The sequence below is a fragment of the Rhinatrema bivittatum genome, chromosome 6 (genome assembly GCF_901001135.1).
Source record: "Rhinatrema bivittatum chromosome 6, aRhiBiv1.1, whole genome shotgun sequence".
Lineage (NCBI taxonomy): Eukaryota > Metazoa > Chordata > Amphibia > Gymnophiona > Rhinatrematidae > Rhinatrema > Rhinatrema bivittatum.
This window is the reverse complement of record NC_042620.1, coordinates 245,164,372-245,181,856: the sequence shown is the minus strand read 5'-3', so window position 1 is coordinate 245,181,856 and position 17,485 is coordinate 245,164,372. Positions and strand designations below refer to the sequence as shown.

At 48.3% G+C, this 17,485-nt stretch overlaps 1 protein-coding gene across 3 annotated transcripts in view; it reads right to left on the bottom strand.

Moving 5' to 3' along the window:
- The window catches only part of LOC115094054 (sodium- and chloride-dependent neutral and basic amino acid transporter B(0+)-like), a 556,325-nt gene that overhangs the window by 249,961 nt on the left and 288,879 nt on the right, over window positions 1-17,485 (bottom strand). For all 3 annotated transcript variants that reach the window (XM_029606707.1, XM_029606706.1, XM_029606708.1), the window contains exon 10: window positions 2,533-2,651. In XM_029606707.1, coding sequence (XP_029462567.1) covers window positions 2,533-2,651 — 119 coding nt within the window. The remainder of the gene's footprint in view (window positions 1-2,532; window positions 2,652-17,485) is intronic.

Sequence of the window (17,485 nt, the reverse complement as noted above, 5' to 3'; positions counted from 1 at the left end):
AAAGAAACTCCATCTTCTCTGAGCGGGTGTCATTTGGGCATATTTGGTGCACGTTAAGACGTCATGGTCCGACCCCAAACATAACACACGGACCCTATGCTGGTCTGTGATGGACATTGTCCGAGGACAATTGGGGCATCGATGAAAACCCGACGCTATGGCTTCGACAAAAATTTAGCTGTGGTGCGGTCAATGGCCAGTAGGCCCTTGTTATGAATTGTTCCTCCAGAGGGGAGGAGTTAGCAATCTGTTATGATCTCCTATGCTGATGGGTGTAGCAAGGAGATGGGAGTAGCAATCTGTTATGAACTGCTCCTCCAGAGGGGAGGAGTTAGCAATCTGTTAAATATGTCTCCTGTGAAGGAGGAGTTAGCAAACTTTTAAGCTCCGTGGGCGGAGTAAGCAATCTGAAATGGATCTGCTAGGAAGTAGCCTAATGATATGCTCAGCTCCTGTAGAGGGAATAGATAACAATCTTTTACCAGCGGAGTGCTTGGAGAGGGCACTCAGCTGTAGTAGAATGTAGAATGGTGGATCCTTGGGCCGATGGCAGATGACAGCACCCCCAGGAGGATATCCTGAGAGGGACCACCGGCTAGGCTTGGGTATGGAGACAGACACCGATAATTCTTTTATTAGACAGATTAGTAGAGCCATCAGAGGTGGCATTAGTGAGCTGATATGCCCGGCAGGGCTGAAGTCCCTCAGGTACTGGAACTACGATCCCAGGGTTGCTGAGCTGTAGAGAAACTATAGATAGTGAGTAGACAGGGTATGCTGTATACATAGCCAGTACTTAGATGTTAACTCACATAAGGTCTTGAGGAAGCTCAGTAGCTGGAAAGGGTTAGGCCCTTGAGGAGCGAGTACCTGGTTCCAGGGAAAGCTCTGAGAGCACGATGGTAACTCACAATTGTCTGTACCTGTAATGGCTTCCAGGCAGTAGAGAATCTTCAGTGTATTCAGGAACATGGGCCCTCGAGGAGCGAGTACCAGTTCCTATCTGCAATCTGAAATAGTGACTCACAAATGTCTATACCTGCAATAGCTTCTAGACAGTAGAGAATCTTCAGCGTGTTTAGGAACATGGGCCCTTGAGGAGCGAGTACCAGTTCCTATCTGTAATCTGAAACAGTAATTCAAAATATCTGTATCTGCGATCGCTTCCAGGCAATAGAGAATCCTCAGAGGGTTTAGGAACATGGGCCTTCGAGGAGCGAGTAAAGGCTCCTATCTGCAATCTGAAATAAAGAAAAGAGAGCGAGGCCCCCGAGGAGCGGGTACCCCTGGTAAGTCCGAGGAGGCAGAGTAGCGTAGAGAGAAGGGGGTCTAGATGAATCCCCACAATCAATGCTTGCTAACTCAAATCGTTAGCGAATACTGAGACCTTTTATATTGGAAGTGGATGACGTCATCTCGGGGTTCGCGCCCTTGCTGGTACATCAATGGGAGCGCGTGCGCTCACGCGCCCTACGTCATCAGGAACATGGCGGATCCGCAGCGTCGTGCCGGTCCGGGGACGCCGGAAGGAGACAGCAAGGAGACGCTGCGGCACCAAACGTTCATCAGACCCGGAGGGAGTCGCCACAGAGGTAGAGAGGGCGGAGTGAGGGCGTCGAGCAGCGACGGATGCAACAGCCCGGAAGGGAAAATTTGACGGGAATCGACTGCAAATGAGGTTAAAGCCTTACCTTCGACCGCGGACTATGGAATCGATAGGGGGACCCCTATGGGGTAAAAGTTTTTTGAAATTTTAGAAATAAGTTCTGTGAGGAAATTCCTGTCAGGAATCTCAAGAGCTCCTTAACCCGCGTGGCTACTGCTGGTGGAAAAAAAGAGACTGAAGGGGGACCCCTGCTGGCTGCAGGGTTAGTGCCATGCTGGGCATGCCCAGTAGGTGCCAGTCAAAGTTCTAGAAACTTTGACAAACTTTGACAAAAGTATTCCGTGATTGGGCTCCATCCTGATGTTGTCAGCCATATGTGAGGACTACCATCCTGCTTGTCCCATGAGAACTTTTGAATATCAGCCTCATGGTTTCCTACTGAGGAAAAACCTGAAGTATCTCTACAAAGACAACTATACCTAGCATAAATCATTGAGAACTTCCAGGGAAAGTATAAACCTTTCTACAACAATACATAAATGAATTTAACTGGCAAGGAATTGCTTGTAACTTTATTAAATATTTTTCTATATATTACCATATTAAGTTATTGCAGACTTTGGACTTGATTCAAAATTTGATAATCTGCTTAAAGGACTTGTATCACACACAAGAAAGGAGTTCCATACTAGAAAAAAATAACTTGGCCAGCTTAGTCACTTTATTTTTTTTACATTATCTCACTTCAATGCAGGATTGAATTTCAGCAGTGACTTCAACTCAAGCTAATATGTTCAAATCTGTTTTATTAATTTTCAGCATAAAATACAACAAACTGCAGGAGCACTGTTATACTTTTTTCAGTATCCAGCATCATACAAATTGGAAAAGAGAGAAACTCTAGTAAACAGCTAGCTGTACTTTACCTGAGTTACACAGACGAGACCAAGAAGAAATAAAACTGTACAGCAAGCAGCAGTAAGACGCATTCTCATTGTTTTCGTTTCTTTTGGAAATTCATCTTGTATGGCTGTTATAATTGTTTCTGCAAAGGACAAATATGTTTAAAAAACACTGGATACTGGATATTTTCCAGGGTAAAACACAGGGTAATTTTCAAAGAAAAATGTAAATGTAATTTTCAAAGGCTTATTTACCCACATTAAGTGCATTTAACATGCACTTGTTTTGACAATTTCAAAACCTTTGAAAATTGCTACAATATATGCTATTGAATTGTCAATAGATGTTACCCACATAAAGGGGGTAATTTTCAAAAGGAGTTACACATGTAAATGTAACTACTATTGTAGCAATTTTCAAAAGCCATTTACTGGAGTAAAGTGCACTTACACAAGTAAATCCTATGGACAATTCAATAGCATATATTGTAGCAATTTTCGAAAGCCCACTTACTCAAGTAAAGTGCATTTACTCGAGTAAAACGCTGTTTTACTCGAGTAAATGCTTTTTAAAATGAGGCCCAAAGTGTACATTGGGAGTAATTTTCAAAAGGATTTGTATGCTTAAAACTGGGGTTTAAACATGTAAATGTATTTTAACAGGTGGATTTTAAAAGCATAGCGAGCGCCAAAATCAGGAGATATGTGCACAAGTTTGGTTGGTGCATGTTCAGTGGATTTTGAAAGCTGCTCGAGCATGTGCATATCTCCTGCTACATGCACAAATAAAAAGTTTCAAAAAAGGGGAAGGGTGTGGGTGTGGTATGGGTGGGGAAAGCAAATGTTGCTTACCTGTAACAGGTGTTCTCACAGGACAGCAGGATGTTAGTCCTCACATATGGGTGACATCACAGGATGGAGCTCAATCATGGAACACTTTTGTCAAAGTTTCTAGAACTTTGACTGGTCCCTACTGGGCATGCCCAGCATGGCACTAACCCTGCAACCAGCAGGGGTCCCTCTTTAGTCTTATTACAAAGCTACAGGCAGTGCCGAAAAATAAAATAAGAAAACGAACCCAACACCGCAGGGTGGTGGGCGGGTTTCATGAGGACTAACATCCTGCTGGCCTTTGAGAACACCTGTTACAGGTAAGCAACATTTGCTTTCTCACAGGACAAGCAGGATGGTAGTCCTCACATATGGGTGAGTACCGAGCTGAGGATGTCCGGACATGCACCAAATGTACCCAAGATATGCAAGAGGCACAACAATTGGGGTGGAATTTGGGAGAGGGCATCCTGAACCCCACCGGGCAGGTGGAAGGGTGTTGGTACGTCATGTCATAAATAAGTTACGCAAGATTGGCCGAAGATGAAATCTTGTCTTTCGGCTTTGTCTAAGCAATAGTGGGCTGTAAATGTATGGAGAGAACTCCAAGTGGCAGCCCTGCAAATGTCTGGAAGCAGCACCGATCATAGGTGTGCTACTGAAGTCGCCATGGCCCTCACAGAGTGTGCTTTAACACGGTCTTGAAGTGGAATGCCCGCTTGCTGATAGCAAAAGGATATGCAATCCGCTAGCCAGGAGGAGAGAGTCTGCTTACCCACTGGCTGCCCCAATTTGTTAGGATAGAAAGAGATAAAATAATTGAGTAGGGATGTGAATCATTTTTGAACGATTAAAATTATCGTCAGATAATTTTAAAATCGTCCAAAATCGTTAGAGTGCATGATACAATACAAATGCCCCCGATTTATCGTCAGGGGCATTTGTATTGTATCGTTTAATAGGGCACGGGAATTATTTGGGGGAGGGCGGGAAAACCGGCACACCAAAACAACCACTAAACCCACCCCGACCCTTTAAAACCAATTCCTTACCCTCCCCCACCCTCCCGAACCCCCCCAAAATGTTAAGTTACCTGGTGGTCCAGTGGGGGGGGGGGGGGGGTGGGTCCCAGCACGATCTCCCACTCTCGGGCCATCGGCGCCATTTTGGCTGCCATAATTAAAATGGTGCCGATATAAAAAAAAAAAAACACCCGACCCTTTAAATCGACCCCCCACCCTCCCGACCCTTTTTTTTTAAGTGAGGCCCGCGCCGCTAAAAAAAAACAAACCACCCCACCCTTTAAATCGACCCCCCCCTCCTGACCCCCCCAAAACCTTTTAAAATTACCTGGTGGTCCAGGGGGGGCCTCGGGTGGCCTCAGGGAGAGATCCAGGGGGGCCTTGGGGAGAGGAGAGATCCAGGGGGGCCTCGGGAAGAGATTTCCCGTTCCCAGGCATCAGCTGTTCTAAAAATGCTAGGGCTATTATACTAGGGCTGATGAGTAAAGGTGGCCGGCACCATCTTTAAAGATGGTGCCAGCCAGCCAGTGCTCCTACCATGTGACAGGGGCCGGCCAATGGCACGGATACCCTGTCACATGGTAAGGGCAAAGGTGCATCGGCGCCATTTTATTTTTAGAACAGCTGATGCCTGGGAACGGGAAATCTCTTCCCGAGGCCACCCTGGATCTCTCCTCTCCCCGAGGCCCCCCCTGGAGCACCAGGTAATTTTAAAAGGTTTTGGGGGGGTCGGGAGGGGGGGATCGATTTAAAGCGTGGGGTGGGTCTCACTTAAAAAAAAGGGTCGGGAGGGCGGGGGTCGATTTAAAGGGTCGGGTGGGGTTTTTTTTTTTTTAGCGGCGCGGGCCTCACTTTAAAAAAAAGGGTCGGGAGGGTGGGGGATCGATTTAAAAAGTCGGGTGGGTTTTGTTTTTTTTATCGGCACCATTTTAATTAGTGGCAGCCAAAATGGCGCCGATATCTTTATGGAAGGTGGCTTCCGCACTGATATGCATTCTGATAGAGGAAGTTTTAAGACCTGACTCTGACAAGTGCCAGAACTAGTCTAGAAACTGCAGGATTGGACAGGTAAAGGGATCAAGGGCCTCAGAAGAGCACCTTGATGTGAACCTGTTCCATTTGTAAGAATACGATTTTCTCGTATAAGGTTTCCGTGAAGCAATCAAGACACGGGAGACTGGATCAGAAAGGTTAAGTGGCTGAAGGATTAACCTTTCAACATCCATGCCGTCAGGGACAGGGCTTGAAGATTGGGGTGGCGAAGGCACCCGTCGTTTCGAGTGATTAGAAGCGGGTCTGTTCCCAGAGGAATGTGCCTGCGAATGGAGATATCCTGAAGTATTGGAAACCACACCTGGCGGGGCCAGTGGGATGCTATCAGGATCATGGTTCCCTTGTCCTGACGTAACTTCATGAGAGTCTTTGAGAGAAGTGGAAGTGGAGGGAATGTGCATAGGAGATTGGTTACCCATGATAGGGAGAATGCGTCTCTTGATGGATAATGTTGGCTGCGAGTGAGAGAGCAGAAATTGCCTACTTTGCGATTCTGGGGTGACGCAAAGAGGTCTATTTGAGGATAACCCCATTTTTGGAAGATGGAGTTCGCTACTGAGGGGTTTAGAGACCACTCATGCGGTTGGAAGGTGCGACTCAACTTGTCTGCCAACACGTTGTCCACTCCCGGCAAGTAGGTGGCCCTGAGGTACATCGAGTGGGAGAGGACCTCCGCCCAAATATGTGCAGCTTCCTGACACAGAAGGTAGGATCCTGTGCCTCCCTGTTTGTTGATGTACCACATGGCCACCTGGTTGTCCGTCTGGATCAGGATGACTTGATTGGACAGGCAATCCTGAAATACCCAGAGAGTGTATCGAATTGCTCGCAGTTCCAGGAAATTTATCTGGTGTTTGGCTTCCTCTGGAGACCAAGAACCTTGTGTCTGGAGATCGGCCACATGGGCTCCCCACCCGAAGTTGGAAGCATCGGTGGTTAGAGTTATTTGAGGGTTTGGCGCCTGATAGAGCGAGCCCTGTAGAAGATTGATTTGGCTCGTTCTCCAGGCGAGAGACAGACGGAGTGAGTCGGTGACATGGACAATGGTCGACAGGGACTGAAGGGACTGAGTCCATTGCGACCTTAGAATTCACTGCATGATTCTCATGGCCAGGCAAGCCATTGGGGTGACCTGAACTGAGGATGCCATGTGTCCTAGGAGGATGAGAAAATGATGAGCAGTCGTTGAGCATTGAGACTGCAGCTGATGCGCCAGAGACACGAGAGTGAGGGCTCGTTGTCGAGGCAGGAAAGCCTTTGCTTGTAAGGTGTCCAATGAACGATAAGGTTTGAGATGGGACTAAGCAGGATTTGTCGTAGTTGACGAGAAATCCAAGTGAAAATGGAGTGTTTAAGGTGAGATGTAGGGATGACAAAGCGGCTTGCTCAGTCGGAGTCCTGATTAACCAACCGTCCAGATAGGGGTAGACGTGAACACCTTGAGTCCTGAGGAAGGCAGCAACCACGACGAGGCATTTTGTAAAGACTCGTGGTGCAGACGCTAGGCCGAATGGATAGTGCTTTTGGCCTTCGAGAAACCTCAGGTATTTGCGATGAGATGAAATTATCGCAATATGAGTGTATGCGTCCTGGAGGTCGAAAGAACAGAGCCAGTCTCCTCTTTGTAGAAGAGGAAGAAGCGAGCCCAAGGTTACCATCTTGAACTTTTCTCTCTGGAGGTACTTGTTGAGGGCTCATAGATCCAGAATTGGACGAACACCTCCTGATCTTTTGGGTATTAGAAAGTCCCGGGAATAGAACCCGAGGCCTTGCTGAGGGAATGGTACTGATTCTATTGCTCTGGACTGGAATAGGAGAGAGACCTCCTGCTCCAGGAGCAATGAATGGTCAGATTTTTTCCACGTCATTAGAGATGGGGAATCCGGTGGGATGGAGAGAAAATTGAGATGATAGCCTTGAGCAATTATTGCTAGGACCCAGTGGTCCGAGGTGATTGATTGCCATATGTTGTTGAAAAGGCATAACCGCCCTCCCACTGGTATGTGTCAAAAGCCAGAAGCAGGGCCCAGCTGGGGGGCTATCTGTGGCTTTTGTTTTTGGGTCTGACGAGACTGTGATTTGAGGAATGGTCTTGCAGAACGGCATCTGGCTGCTGGCGGGTAGGACTTCTTTGATCTGTAGAAAGACTTTTTAGCGTCCTTCTGGAAAGGCTGTTTGGAAAGATAATCCGAAGTTATCAGAGAGAGCTGTCTGAGAGTCTCATGATGGTCCTTTAGTTCAGTCACAGTCTTTTGAATCTGCTTGCCAAAGAGATTGTCTCCTATGCAGGGGAGGTCGGGCAACCTAACTTGGACTTCCGGTCGAAGGTCTGAAGACTTGAGCCAAGCCCATCATCTCGCTGAAATAGCAGCTGCAGATACTCTGGTTGCAGAGTCAAAGATGTCATAACATGATCTGATCTCATGTTTGCCTGCCTCCAAACCCTTGTTAATTAGGATGTGGAGTTGTTCTGGAAGTGACTGAGCATGGAGGCTGTCAACTCCTGTATCTGCTTAAAAATGACCCTATTATATTGAGTCATATAGAGTTGGTAAGCGGCAATTCGGAGAATCAGCATTGATCCTTGAAAGACTCGGTGACCAATGGCATCCAAAAACTTCTGTTTCTTCCCAGGGGGAAAGGAAGTGTGAGGTTTCAACCTTTTTGCTCTCTTTTGCGCAGATTCAACCACCACAGATTGGTGATCCAACTGACGCTTCTGAAAGCCTGGAGCTGACTGCACCAAATAGACAGAGTCAGTTTTTCTGTGGACTGGTGCGATGGAGCCAGGATGTTCCCAGTTCTTCTTGAGGAGGTCTAGAAGAACTTGGTGGCTAGGGATGGAGGTGATTTCCTTGGGTGCATCCAGGAATTGAAGCAACACCATCATTTGATGTCTGTCATCCTGTTCCATCAGTAATTGGAAGGGGACCATTTCAGACATTTCCTTCACAAAATTTATGAAAGAAAGGTCCCCTGGAGGAGAACACTTTCTACTCTCAGTGGGTGAAGGAGGTGATGGCAAATCATCGGTGTCTGGTGAGGAATCATCAGTCCAGTTATCATAAGGATCAGCACCTGGCACTCTAGGAACTAGAGAGGGACTGGGTAGTTGGATACCTGAAGGTCCTGGTCTAGGTTCCAAAGGCATTGGAGGAATAACTGGAGGCACAGATGAAGGCAATGAAGGTCCTGACACAGGCATCGAGGGCATCGGTGAATGGCTCGATGCTGCCGTTGGAGGTATTGGCACCGATCTCGATGGCTGAGGCAGAACACCCAATGGAGGGATGTGGAACGGTGTTTCTCCTCCTGATGATAAAGTAAGCGGGGAGGGCACCGGAGCCATCAGTGACCCGGGGTCCATTGGTGGAAAAGCAGCTATAAGCGCTTCCATCCTCGATAACAGCGGTGCCAAGGCTGCTGGAATCGGGTCAGTAGTCGGTTCCACTATCGGTATCAATATCGGTGCCGGGGGAACCTGGAGTCGGTGCATCACCTTGTCGATGGCCTCCTGAACCATCTGGTCGAGTTCTTCTCGGAGACTTGGAGCAAGCAGCCCCGGCTCCGGAACAGAAGAAAGAGGCAGAGGCATAGCCGTAGGGACCACCATTAAAGGTGGAGTTGCGGCTCCCGATGCCCTGTCAGGCGAGGATTGACTCGGTGGCCCGGTCGCCGAAAAGGTCGGTGCCTTTTCTGGACGGGGTTTCTTCGACGGCAGCTCGGACGATGGTGAGGTCGATGGTTTCGCTCCCTCGATGGTCCAAGGCTTACGGTGCCGATGGCGATGTTTCTCCTTATGATCCCCTCGGTCCTGAGGGGGAGAAGAGGGTGTCGAAGGCCGAGAAGTTGTCGATGCCGGGCGGTCACTGGTCGGTGCTCGATGCTGGCGCGATGTTGACGGTGCAGGTTCAGATGACGTTGATGCAATGGACGGAGTTGGGGTTTGAGCATGGAAGAGAAGTCCCATCTTCTCCATTCTGGCCTTGCGACCTTTTGGTGTCATTAGGGCACATTTGGTGAGGGTCAAGATATCGTGCTCTCATCCAAGACACATTACACAGACATTATGGGGGTCTGTAATGGACATGGTATGAGTAAAGTCTGGGCACAGACGGAACCCCGACGCCCATGGCCATAGAAAAAATCGAGCCGTGGTACGGTTGACGGCCAGTAGGCCTCGAGGGCCAAACTCGACGGTAATCGACGGAAAACGGGTAAAATCTTACCGGAGTACTGCGGACTGAAAAAGTTAATGGAGGGACCCCTGTGGGGCAATTTAACTTTTAATAATTCCGTGAGGAAAATTCCTGTCAGGAATCCTTGCAGAGCTCCTTAACCACGTGGCTACTGCTGCGTGGAAAAAAGAAGACTAAAGAGGGACCCCTGCTGCCTGCAGGGTTAGTGCCATGCTGGGCGAGCCCAGTAGGGGCCAGTCAAAGTTCTAGAAACTTTGACAAAAGTGTTGTGTGATTGGGCTCCATCCTGTGATGTCACCCATATGTGAGGACTACCATCCTGCTTGTCCTATGAGAATGGGCGTTCCTGGATTTCACAATGAAACCAGTAAGTAAATACTTACGCGCACAAGCACGCACCGGAGTCCCCTGCCATGTACATTTAATTCTGCTCCGGATGGTGTATAAGTTATTAAGTAATAAAATTAAAAAATAGGCATATCAGCAAGGTTTTAAGGATCAGAGTAATAGGGGAGAAGGGAGGCTATTTAACCTGGGTGAGCTGGGAATGAAACTGGAAAACTGGTAAATGCATCGGCATGCGTTTCTATTAAAATCTCCCAACTTATGTGGTAGAAGCAGCATTTGCATGCATAGGCACGGGCCCACTTAAAATTGTGTGAACATTAGGGATGTGAATCGTTTTTTGACGATTTAAAATATCGTCCGATATATTTTAAATCGTCAAAAATTGTTAGGGCCACGATACAATACCAATTCCCCTGATTTATCGTTAAAAAATCGTAAATCGGGGAAGGGGGAGGGCAGGAAAACCGGCACACTAAAACCCCCTAAAACCCACCCCCGACCCTTTAAATTAAATCCCCCACCCTCCCGAACCCCCCCCCCCCCAAATGCTTTAAATAACCTGGGGATCCAGCGGTGTTCCAGAACGGCGGCGGTCCGGAACGGCCCCCTCAATTGAATCCTGTTGTCTTCAGCCGGCGCCATTTTGCAAAATGGCCGCCGCAAAATGGCGGCGGCCATAGACAAAAACGATTCGACGCAGGAGGTCCTTCCGGACCCCCGCTGGACTTTTGGCAAGTCTTGTGGGGGTCAGGAGGCCCCCCGAAGCTGGCCAAAAGTTCCTGGGAGTCCAGCGGGGTTCAGGAAGCGATTTCTTGCCGCAAATCGTTTTCCGTACGGAAAATGGCGCCGGCAGGAGATCGACTGCAGGAGGTCGTTCACCGCCGCTGAACGACCTCCTGCAGTCGATTTCCTGCCGGCGCCATTTTCCGTACGGAAAACGATTCGCGGCAAGAAATCGCTTCCTGAACCCCACTGGACTCCCAGGAACTTTTGGCCAGCTTGGGGGGGCCTCCTGACCCCCACAAGACTTGCCAAAAGTCCAGCGGGGGTCCGGAACGACCTCCTGCGTCGAATCGTTTTTGTCTATGGCCGCCGCCATTTTGCGGCGGCCATTTTGCAAAATGGCGCCGGCTGAAGACAACAGGATTCAATTGAGGGGACCGTTCCGGACCGCCGCCGTTCTGGACCACCGCTAGATCCCCAGGTTATTTAAAGCATTTGGGGGGGGTTCGGGAGGGTGGGGGATTTAATTTAAAGGGTCGGGGGTGGGTTTTAGGGGGTTTTAGTGTGTCGGCTCACGATTTTAACGATTTTTACGATAGTTTACGCACCCAAACGGCAACAATACGATTCCCTCCCCCTCCCAGCCGAAATCGATCGTTAAGACGATCGAGGACACGATTCACATCTCTAGTGAACATGTGCGTGCGTTCAGCCTATTTTATATAATGCTTGCATACATATACGCGCATATGTTATAAAATGTCCGTGTCCATTCCCACAAACCAGCAAATGCACACAAATGTGCACTCACGTGCCTTTTAAATATTTCCATCTCAACGTATAAGTAGGGTTTTCTAAATTGCTACAATATATGTCATTGAATTGTCATTGTCAATAGACTTTACACTTGCAAGTGCACTTAGGGATGGTAACTTTCAGACTGGCATATCTGAACACATTTGTGCACATACTGTCAGTTTGCACCCAGGTACAGGGTCATTTTATAACATACATGCATATGCTTGCATGTTATAAAATAGTGTGGCCTTATGCACATGTGTGACAAATTTTAAGTGGGTGCGTGCATGCGCATGAAAAATCCCAAATATACCTCATAAATCGGGGGATTTTAGTAGGGGCACACGCCGACACCATTTCCATTTTTCCCAGTTAAGAGATAGGTCCTCCAAAACCACCCTGGTTTGAAAGCCTTCACTCCCCCAGTTAGCCTTACCCTTGAAACTCTGCAGATCTGCCTAGTTTACTATAAATTTTAACTTACATGTCAACCATATCAGAAGTAAAGTTACATGGCAGGAGACCTTGGCACGTAGGTCGCATCAGTATTTGCACACACATTTTAGGTTCACACTTCAAAACTCCCATACCCTGCCCATACCATTCCCATGACCCACCCCTTTTTGAAAACTTTTAAGATGGGAGATACGCACATATCTCAGTGATTTTTAAATTCTGTTTAACGCACGTTAGCCCGACTTCTTCATGCATCCCTTAATTAATGCATGCATCAGGCTTTTAAAATTCACCTATGAGCGCGTAAATGGGTTTTTGAAAATTATTATGATAGTATTGTACATTTACATTTTTCTTTGAAAATTACCCTGTAAGGGGAATAAATATGTCAGAAAAGGCACAATGTATTGAATGCAACAAGATAATTATAACTTATAGGGAAGTGCTGTCATTTTAAAATAACATGAAAATATTAACATTATTATATCATTTTGTGTTATTGGTCATCTGAAACAGCACAAAATGTTAGGGAGTGCTAGGGGAGCGGTCCCATTTCTAAGGGAATAGTGTGCCCTTGGGCCACGGCACAACCCCAGAAGCTTCAAGACGATACCGAGGCAGGCGAGACATGTCCGAGCCTGGGCGGAAAATATAAACCCCTGCCGACCTGCACAGCCTCAGGGAGGCCAACCACACAAGTTTGGTCTCTGAGTGGTCCTCCGACTACTCCAAGTCCTTTCGGACCTGCCGCTGGGAATGGCAAAGGCAGCAGGCTGGACAGGAGGCAAGGGCGGGTGAAGACTCTGGAACATTGAGTCTCAGACAAGGAACTTGGAACGTGGAGACTCAGACAAGGAACTTGGGAGGACTCTGAGCGCTAGGAAGACTCAAACGAGAACCTGGAAGGACTCTGAGTGATAGGAAGACTCAGATGAGAACTTGGAACTAGGATTCAGGATCAAGTACTAGGTTGAGGCTGCGACGCAGCGTGCCCTACACAGCCCACCCACGGGACTGGTCAAGGACCACGCTAGAAGCGGGGCAGACTCCAGGAGTAGAAGTGGAAGTTGAGACTGGAACATGTCGAAGATTCAGTAGAGGCCTGCACCGGTGCGCACCCTACACAGCCACCCATGGCTGGTCACGGACCACGCTGGAGCGGAGCATGTTCTGGCAGAGTCTTGGTCATGGATGGAGCAGCCACAAGGGAATCCGAGGGCTGGAACGAGCCTCAGGGAACAGGACCAAGACGGGACTTGGCTACAGGGAAGGATGACCCTCCGGAGGCTTGTGCTGTGGACTAGAGGCAGGCCTGTGCCACGAGGTGACGGAGCACGATGGTGGCACGCCAAGAAAGGTGGGCGAGGAACCAGGGGTTCAGGACATCAAGGCTGGATGGCGGAACATCTGGAACATCAGGACTGGATCACAGAACATCAGGACCGGATCACGGAACATCAAGACATCAGCAGGGATCAGGAACGGAACAAGGGATACCACAAAGAACAAGGAATGCCAGCAGGAGTGAAGACGAGAAGTCCTAGGGAGGACTTGCAAAGGCAAGGACAGACTGACGCAGAGCCCTTTTATAGGGCTGAAGAAGAAAGATGCCCAGGGAGAAGTCCAGGTGGAGCCAGAAAGCTGGCCCTTTAAATCTTGAAGGAAGATGCGGCCTTGCTCCTTAGGTGAAACAGGAAACAGGAAGCAGGATCCTGGACAGTGGCCATGCTGCCGTTGCAGTGCAGGAACAGGGCTGGGCTGGAAACATGCCCCAATGGAGAAGAAGGAGCGTCCTGCCACTGAGAAGACAGCAAGGGCAGCTCCAGCCACCAGGCAAGACTGGGGATTGCGACCTCCAGCCCGCGAAGATGAAGAAGGCAGTGGTGGCGGCTTCAGCCACACTGGAGACTCAAGACCACGGCTCCTGCTCCCTCTACGAAGGCTGGAATATGATGGCAGAGCAGCAGCAGCCTCCAGGCTGCAAGGGAACAACAAAGTCCGCGGCTCCTGCCACGGTGAAAGCCCAGCTTTGGCAGCTCCTGCCACGCAGGTAGGAGGCCTCCCATGGCTTCAGCCGTGGGAAGAATCATAACAGTACCCCCCTCAAAGGGGGTCCCCTCCCGCCATTGGGAACTGGAACTGAAACATCAATGGGTGCAGGCATCTCCTGCAGGTCGTAAAGAAATCCATTGGAATGTGGAACTTGAAAACACGGAAACCAGATACTAGAGATGAACTCTGGGCACAGGCGCCTCCTGCAGGTCGTAAAGAAATCCATTGGAACGTGGAACTTGAAAACACGGAATCCAGATACTAGAGATGAACTCTGGGCACAGGCGCCTCCTGCAGGTCGTACAAACCCAGAAAGGAAGTTCTTGGAAACACTGGCACTTGGAATTCCAAAGATGTAGGCCCATCACAAGAACACTGGAGCAAACATATTAAATATGTTTCAATGTTGCCCCCTGCATATGTACATTTATGTTAAATATGTTTCAATGTTGCCCCCTGCAATATTTATGTTAAATATGTTTCAATGTTGTCCCCCGCATATGTACATTTTCTTAAGCTGTATTACTCCATTACGTACATTGACTCAATGTTCCATGTTTAATGTAAAGCCTGTTGCTGCATTACTTTCTCTGTAAACCGATAAGATGTTCAAAGCGATTGTTGGTATATAAAAAACCATTAACTAAATAAATAAATAAACAAAAATGCTGGAACAAGGCAAGGCAAAAGATATATAGCAGAACCAAGCAAAGCAAGGCAAAAAATACTGCAACAAAGCGGAGCAAAAAATGACAAAAATACTGCAACAAGTGGAACAAAAGAAGGCAAAAAGTACTTCAACAGTCAAAAAAATACTGCAGCAGGCAAAAAATAATGGAATAAGCAAGGCAAAAAATCCAGAGTAAAACAGGAATCTTGAATGCAGGGCAGGCGGGCGGGCGGGACCAAAGTGCTGAAACTGATGGAGTCCTGAAGTTTGACGGGTGGGTGGGACAAAATCTCAAAATTTCTGGAGATGGAGATAAAGTTCAGGAACTAGACCCAAGACAAGGACAGTGCCTCCAGGCACATGGCCTTCGCAATCTGTTAGGGAGCGCTAGGAGACTAGTCCCATTTCTAAGGGAATAGTGTGCCCTTGGGCCACGGTACAACCCCAGAAGCTCCAAGGCGGTACCGAGGCAGGTGAGACATGTCCGAGCCTGGGCGGAAACTGTAGACCCCTGCTGACCTGCACAGCCTCAGGGAGGCCAGCCATGCAAGGTTGGTCTCTGAGTGATCCTCCAACTACTCGAAGCACCACTCTTACCTATGAGCCAACCGTCACCATAGAGGCTGTTTTCAAATATTTCAAACAGGCCAGATTGCCTAAGTATAAAGGAATCATGCACAGCACCAAGGTACCTGGCGACCACGTCAAGGATGCATAGTCGAGCATCACAGACCACTTGCATATTGATGGAGTGGAAGAGCTTTCTGTTGAGGTAGATCTCCTGCCTGCCGTGTGGTGGGATGATGGCTATGTGGGTACAGTCAATAGCTCCCAGAATATTTAGAAAGTTGGCAATGGCATAAAAACCTCTCTTCAAGTCCAGCAAGTCCTGCCTTTCATGAGAGAATTTTATGTAACGATTAATGCGGCTATATACAGCTGTTAGGACCTGGCCCCAATAGCGGGAAAAAGAAGTTTGGGAGATTCCCCTGACAACCCCAACTGTTGTTTGGAATGAGCTTGATGCCACATAATGCAGGGCGCATAATAGTTTGGTGAGGCCTGGTATAGGGCAGAACCTTTCTGTGACCCGCCAAGAAAGATGGATTGGGAACCAGGGGTTCAGGACAACTAGGCTGGATGGCGGAACATCAGGACTGGATCACGGAACATCAGGACTGGATCATGAAACACAGAACATCAAGACATCAGCAGAGATCAGGAACGGAATAATGAGGGATCCCATGAAGAACAAGGAATGCCAGTAGGAGTGAAGACGAGAAGTCCTAGGGAGGACTTACCCCTTGCAAAGGCAAGGGCAGACTGACTGCAGAGCCCTTTTATAGGGCTAAAGAAGAAAGACACCCAGGGAGGAGTCCGGGTGGGGCCAGAAGGCTGGTCCTTTAAATATTGAAGGAAGATGCGGCCTCGCCCCTTAGGAGAAACAGGAACCATGAAGGACTCTAGACAGCGGCCATGCTGCCGCTGCAGTGTAAGAACAGGGCTGGCCTGAAATCATGCCCTGATGGAGAACCGGCGTCCTGCCGCTGAGAAGATAGCAAGGGCGGCTCCTGCCGCTAGGCAAGACTGGAGATTGCGGCCTCCAGGCTGCAAAGATGAAGAAGACATCGGCTTCAGCCGCGTTGGAGACTCAAGGCCACGGCTCCTGCCGCGGTGAAGGCCCGGCATCGTCAGCTCCTGCTATGATGGCTGGAAGATGATGGCAGAGCAGCAGCGGCCTCCAGGCCACAAGGGAACAAGAAAGTCTGCAGCTCCTGCCGCGGTGAAGGCCCGGCATCGTCAGCTCCCATTATGATGGCTGGAGGATGATGGCAGAGCAGCAGCGGCCTCCAGGCTGCAAGGGAACAACAAAGTCTGCGGCTCCTGCCGCGGTGAAGGCCCAGCTTCGGCGGCTTCTGCCGCACAGGTAGAAGGTCTCCCATTGCTCCGGCCACGGGAGGAATCATAACACAAACAACAAATGAAATTTCATTTCATGTTGTTAACTTGTTTTAGCCTGTGCTAAAGCATTTTAGCATGTGCTGTTAGTAAAGTATTCATCAAGCCATGTTAGGGCCTCATAGCACAATAAACGAAGTCTAATGCATGAAAGACATGCAATGTTTATCGTGTCATGCATTAGTATATAAATATTATAATCATTATGGAAAAGGCAGAAAATTATGCAAATGAGGGGCTTCTGCATTTTGGGAAAAGTAATGCATAATAACACTGGATTTAACGTGGGAAAAACACTTTTCTGATTTGCTGTAGAGTGGTAAAAAATGTTTTTAGCGCACTATAGAAGCCGTTATCGTGGATCGTGGTTATTATGGTTATTATGGTTATTAAGGGAGGAGGAATAGCCTAGTGGTTAGAGCAGTAGACTATGAACCAGGAGACCAGGATTCAAGTCCCGCTGTCACTCCTTGTGACCTTGGGCAAGTCACTTTACCCTCCATTGCCTCAGGTACAAAAGATTCTAAGCCCTCTGGGGATAGAAAAATCCCAACAGTACCTGAATGTAAACCGGTGTGATATCTCAATTGAGATGAATGTCGGTATATAAAAATAATAAATAAATAAAATTATTACACATGATAAAATAAGGCTTTCTCTCAGACACACCTACACAGTCCTGGTGGCCCAATAAAAACAGCTTTTGTTACCTGCCTTATCTTCCGAAAGCTACAATGTTAGGGGGAAGTATACTAGTAGTGGGATACTGGCTGCTTCAGGCAGCTCAACAACAATAACAATAGCAACAACTGCTACTATGGTGTCATTTGGGCACATTTGGTGCACGTTTGGACATCATGGTCGGA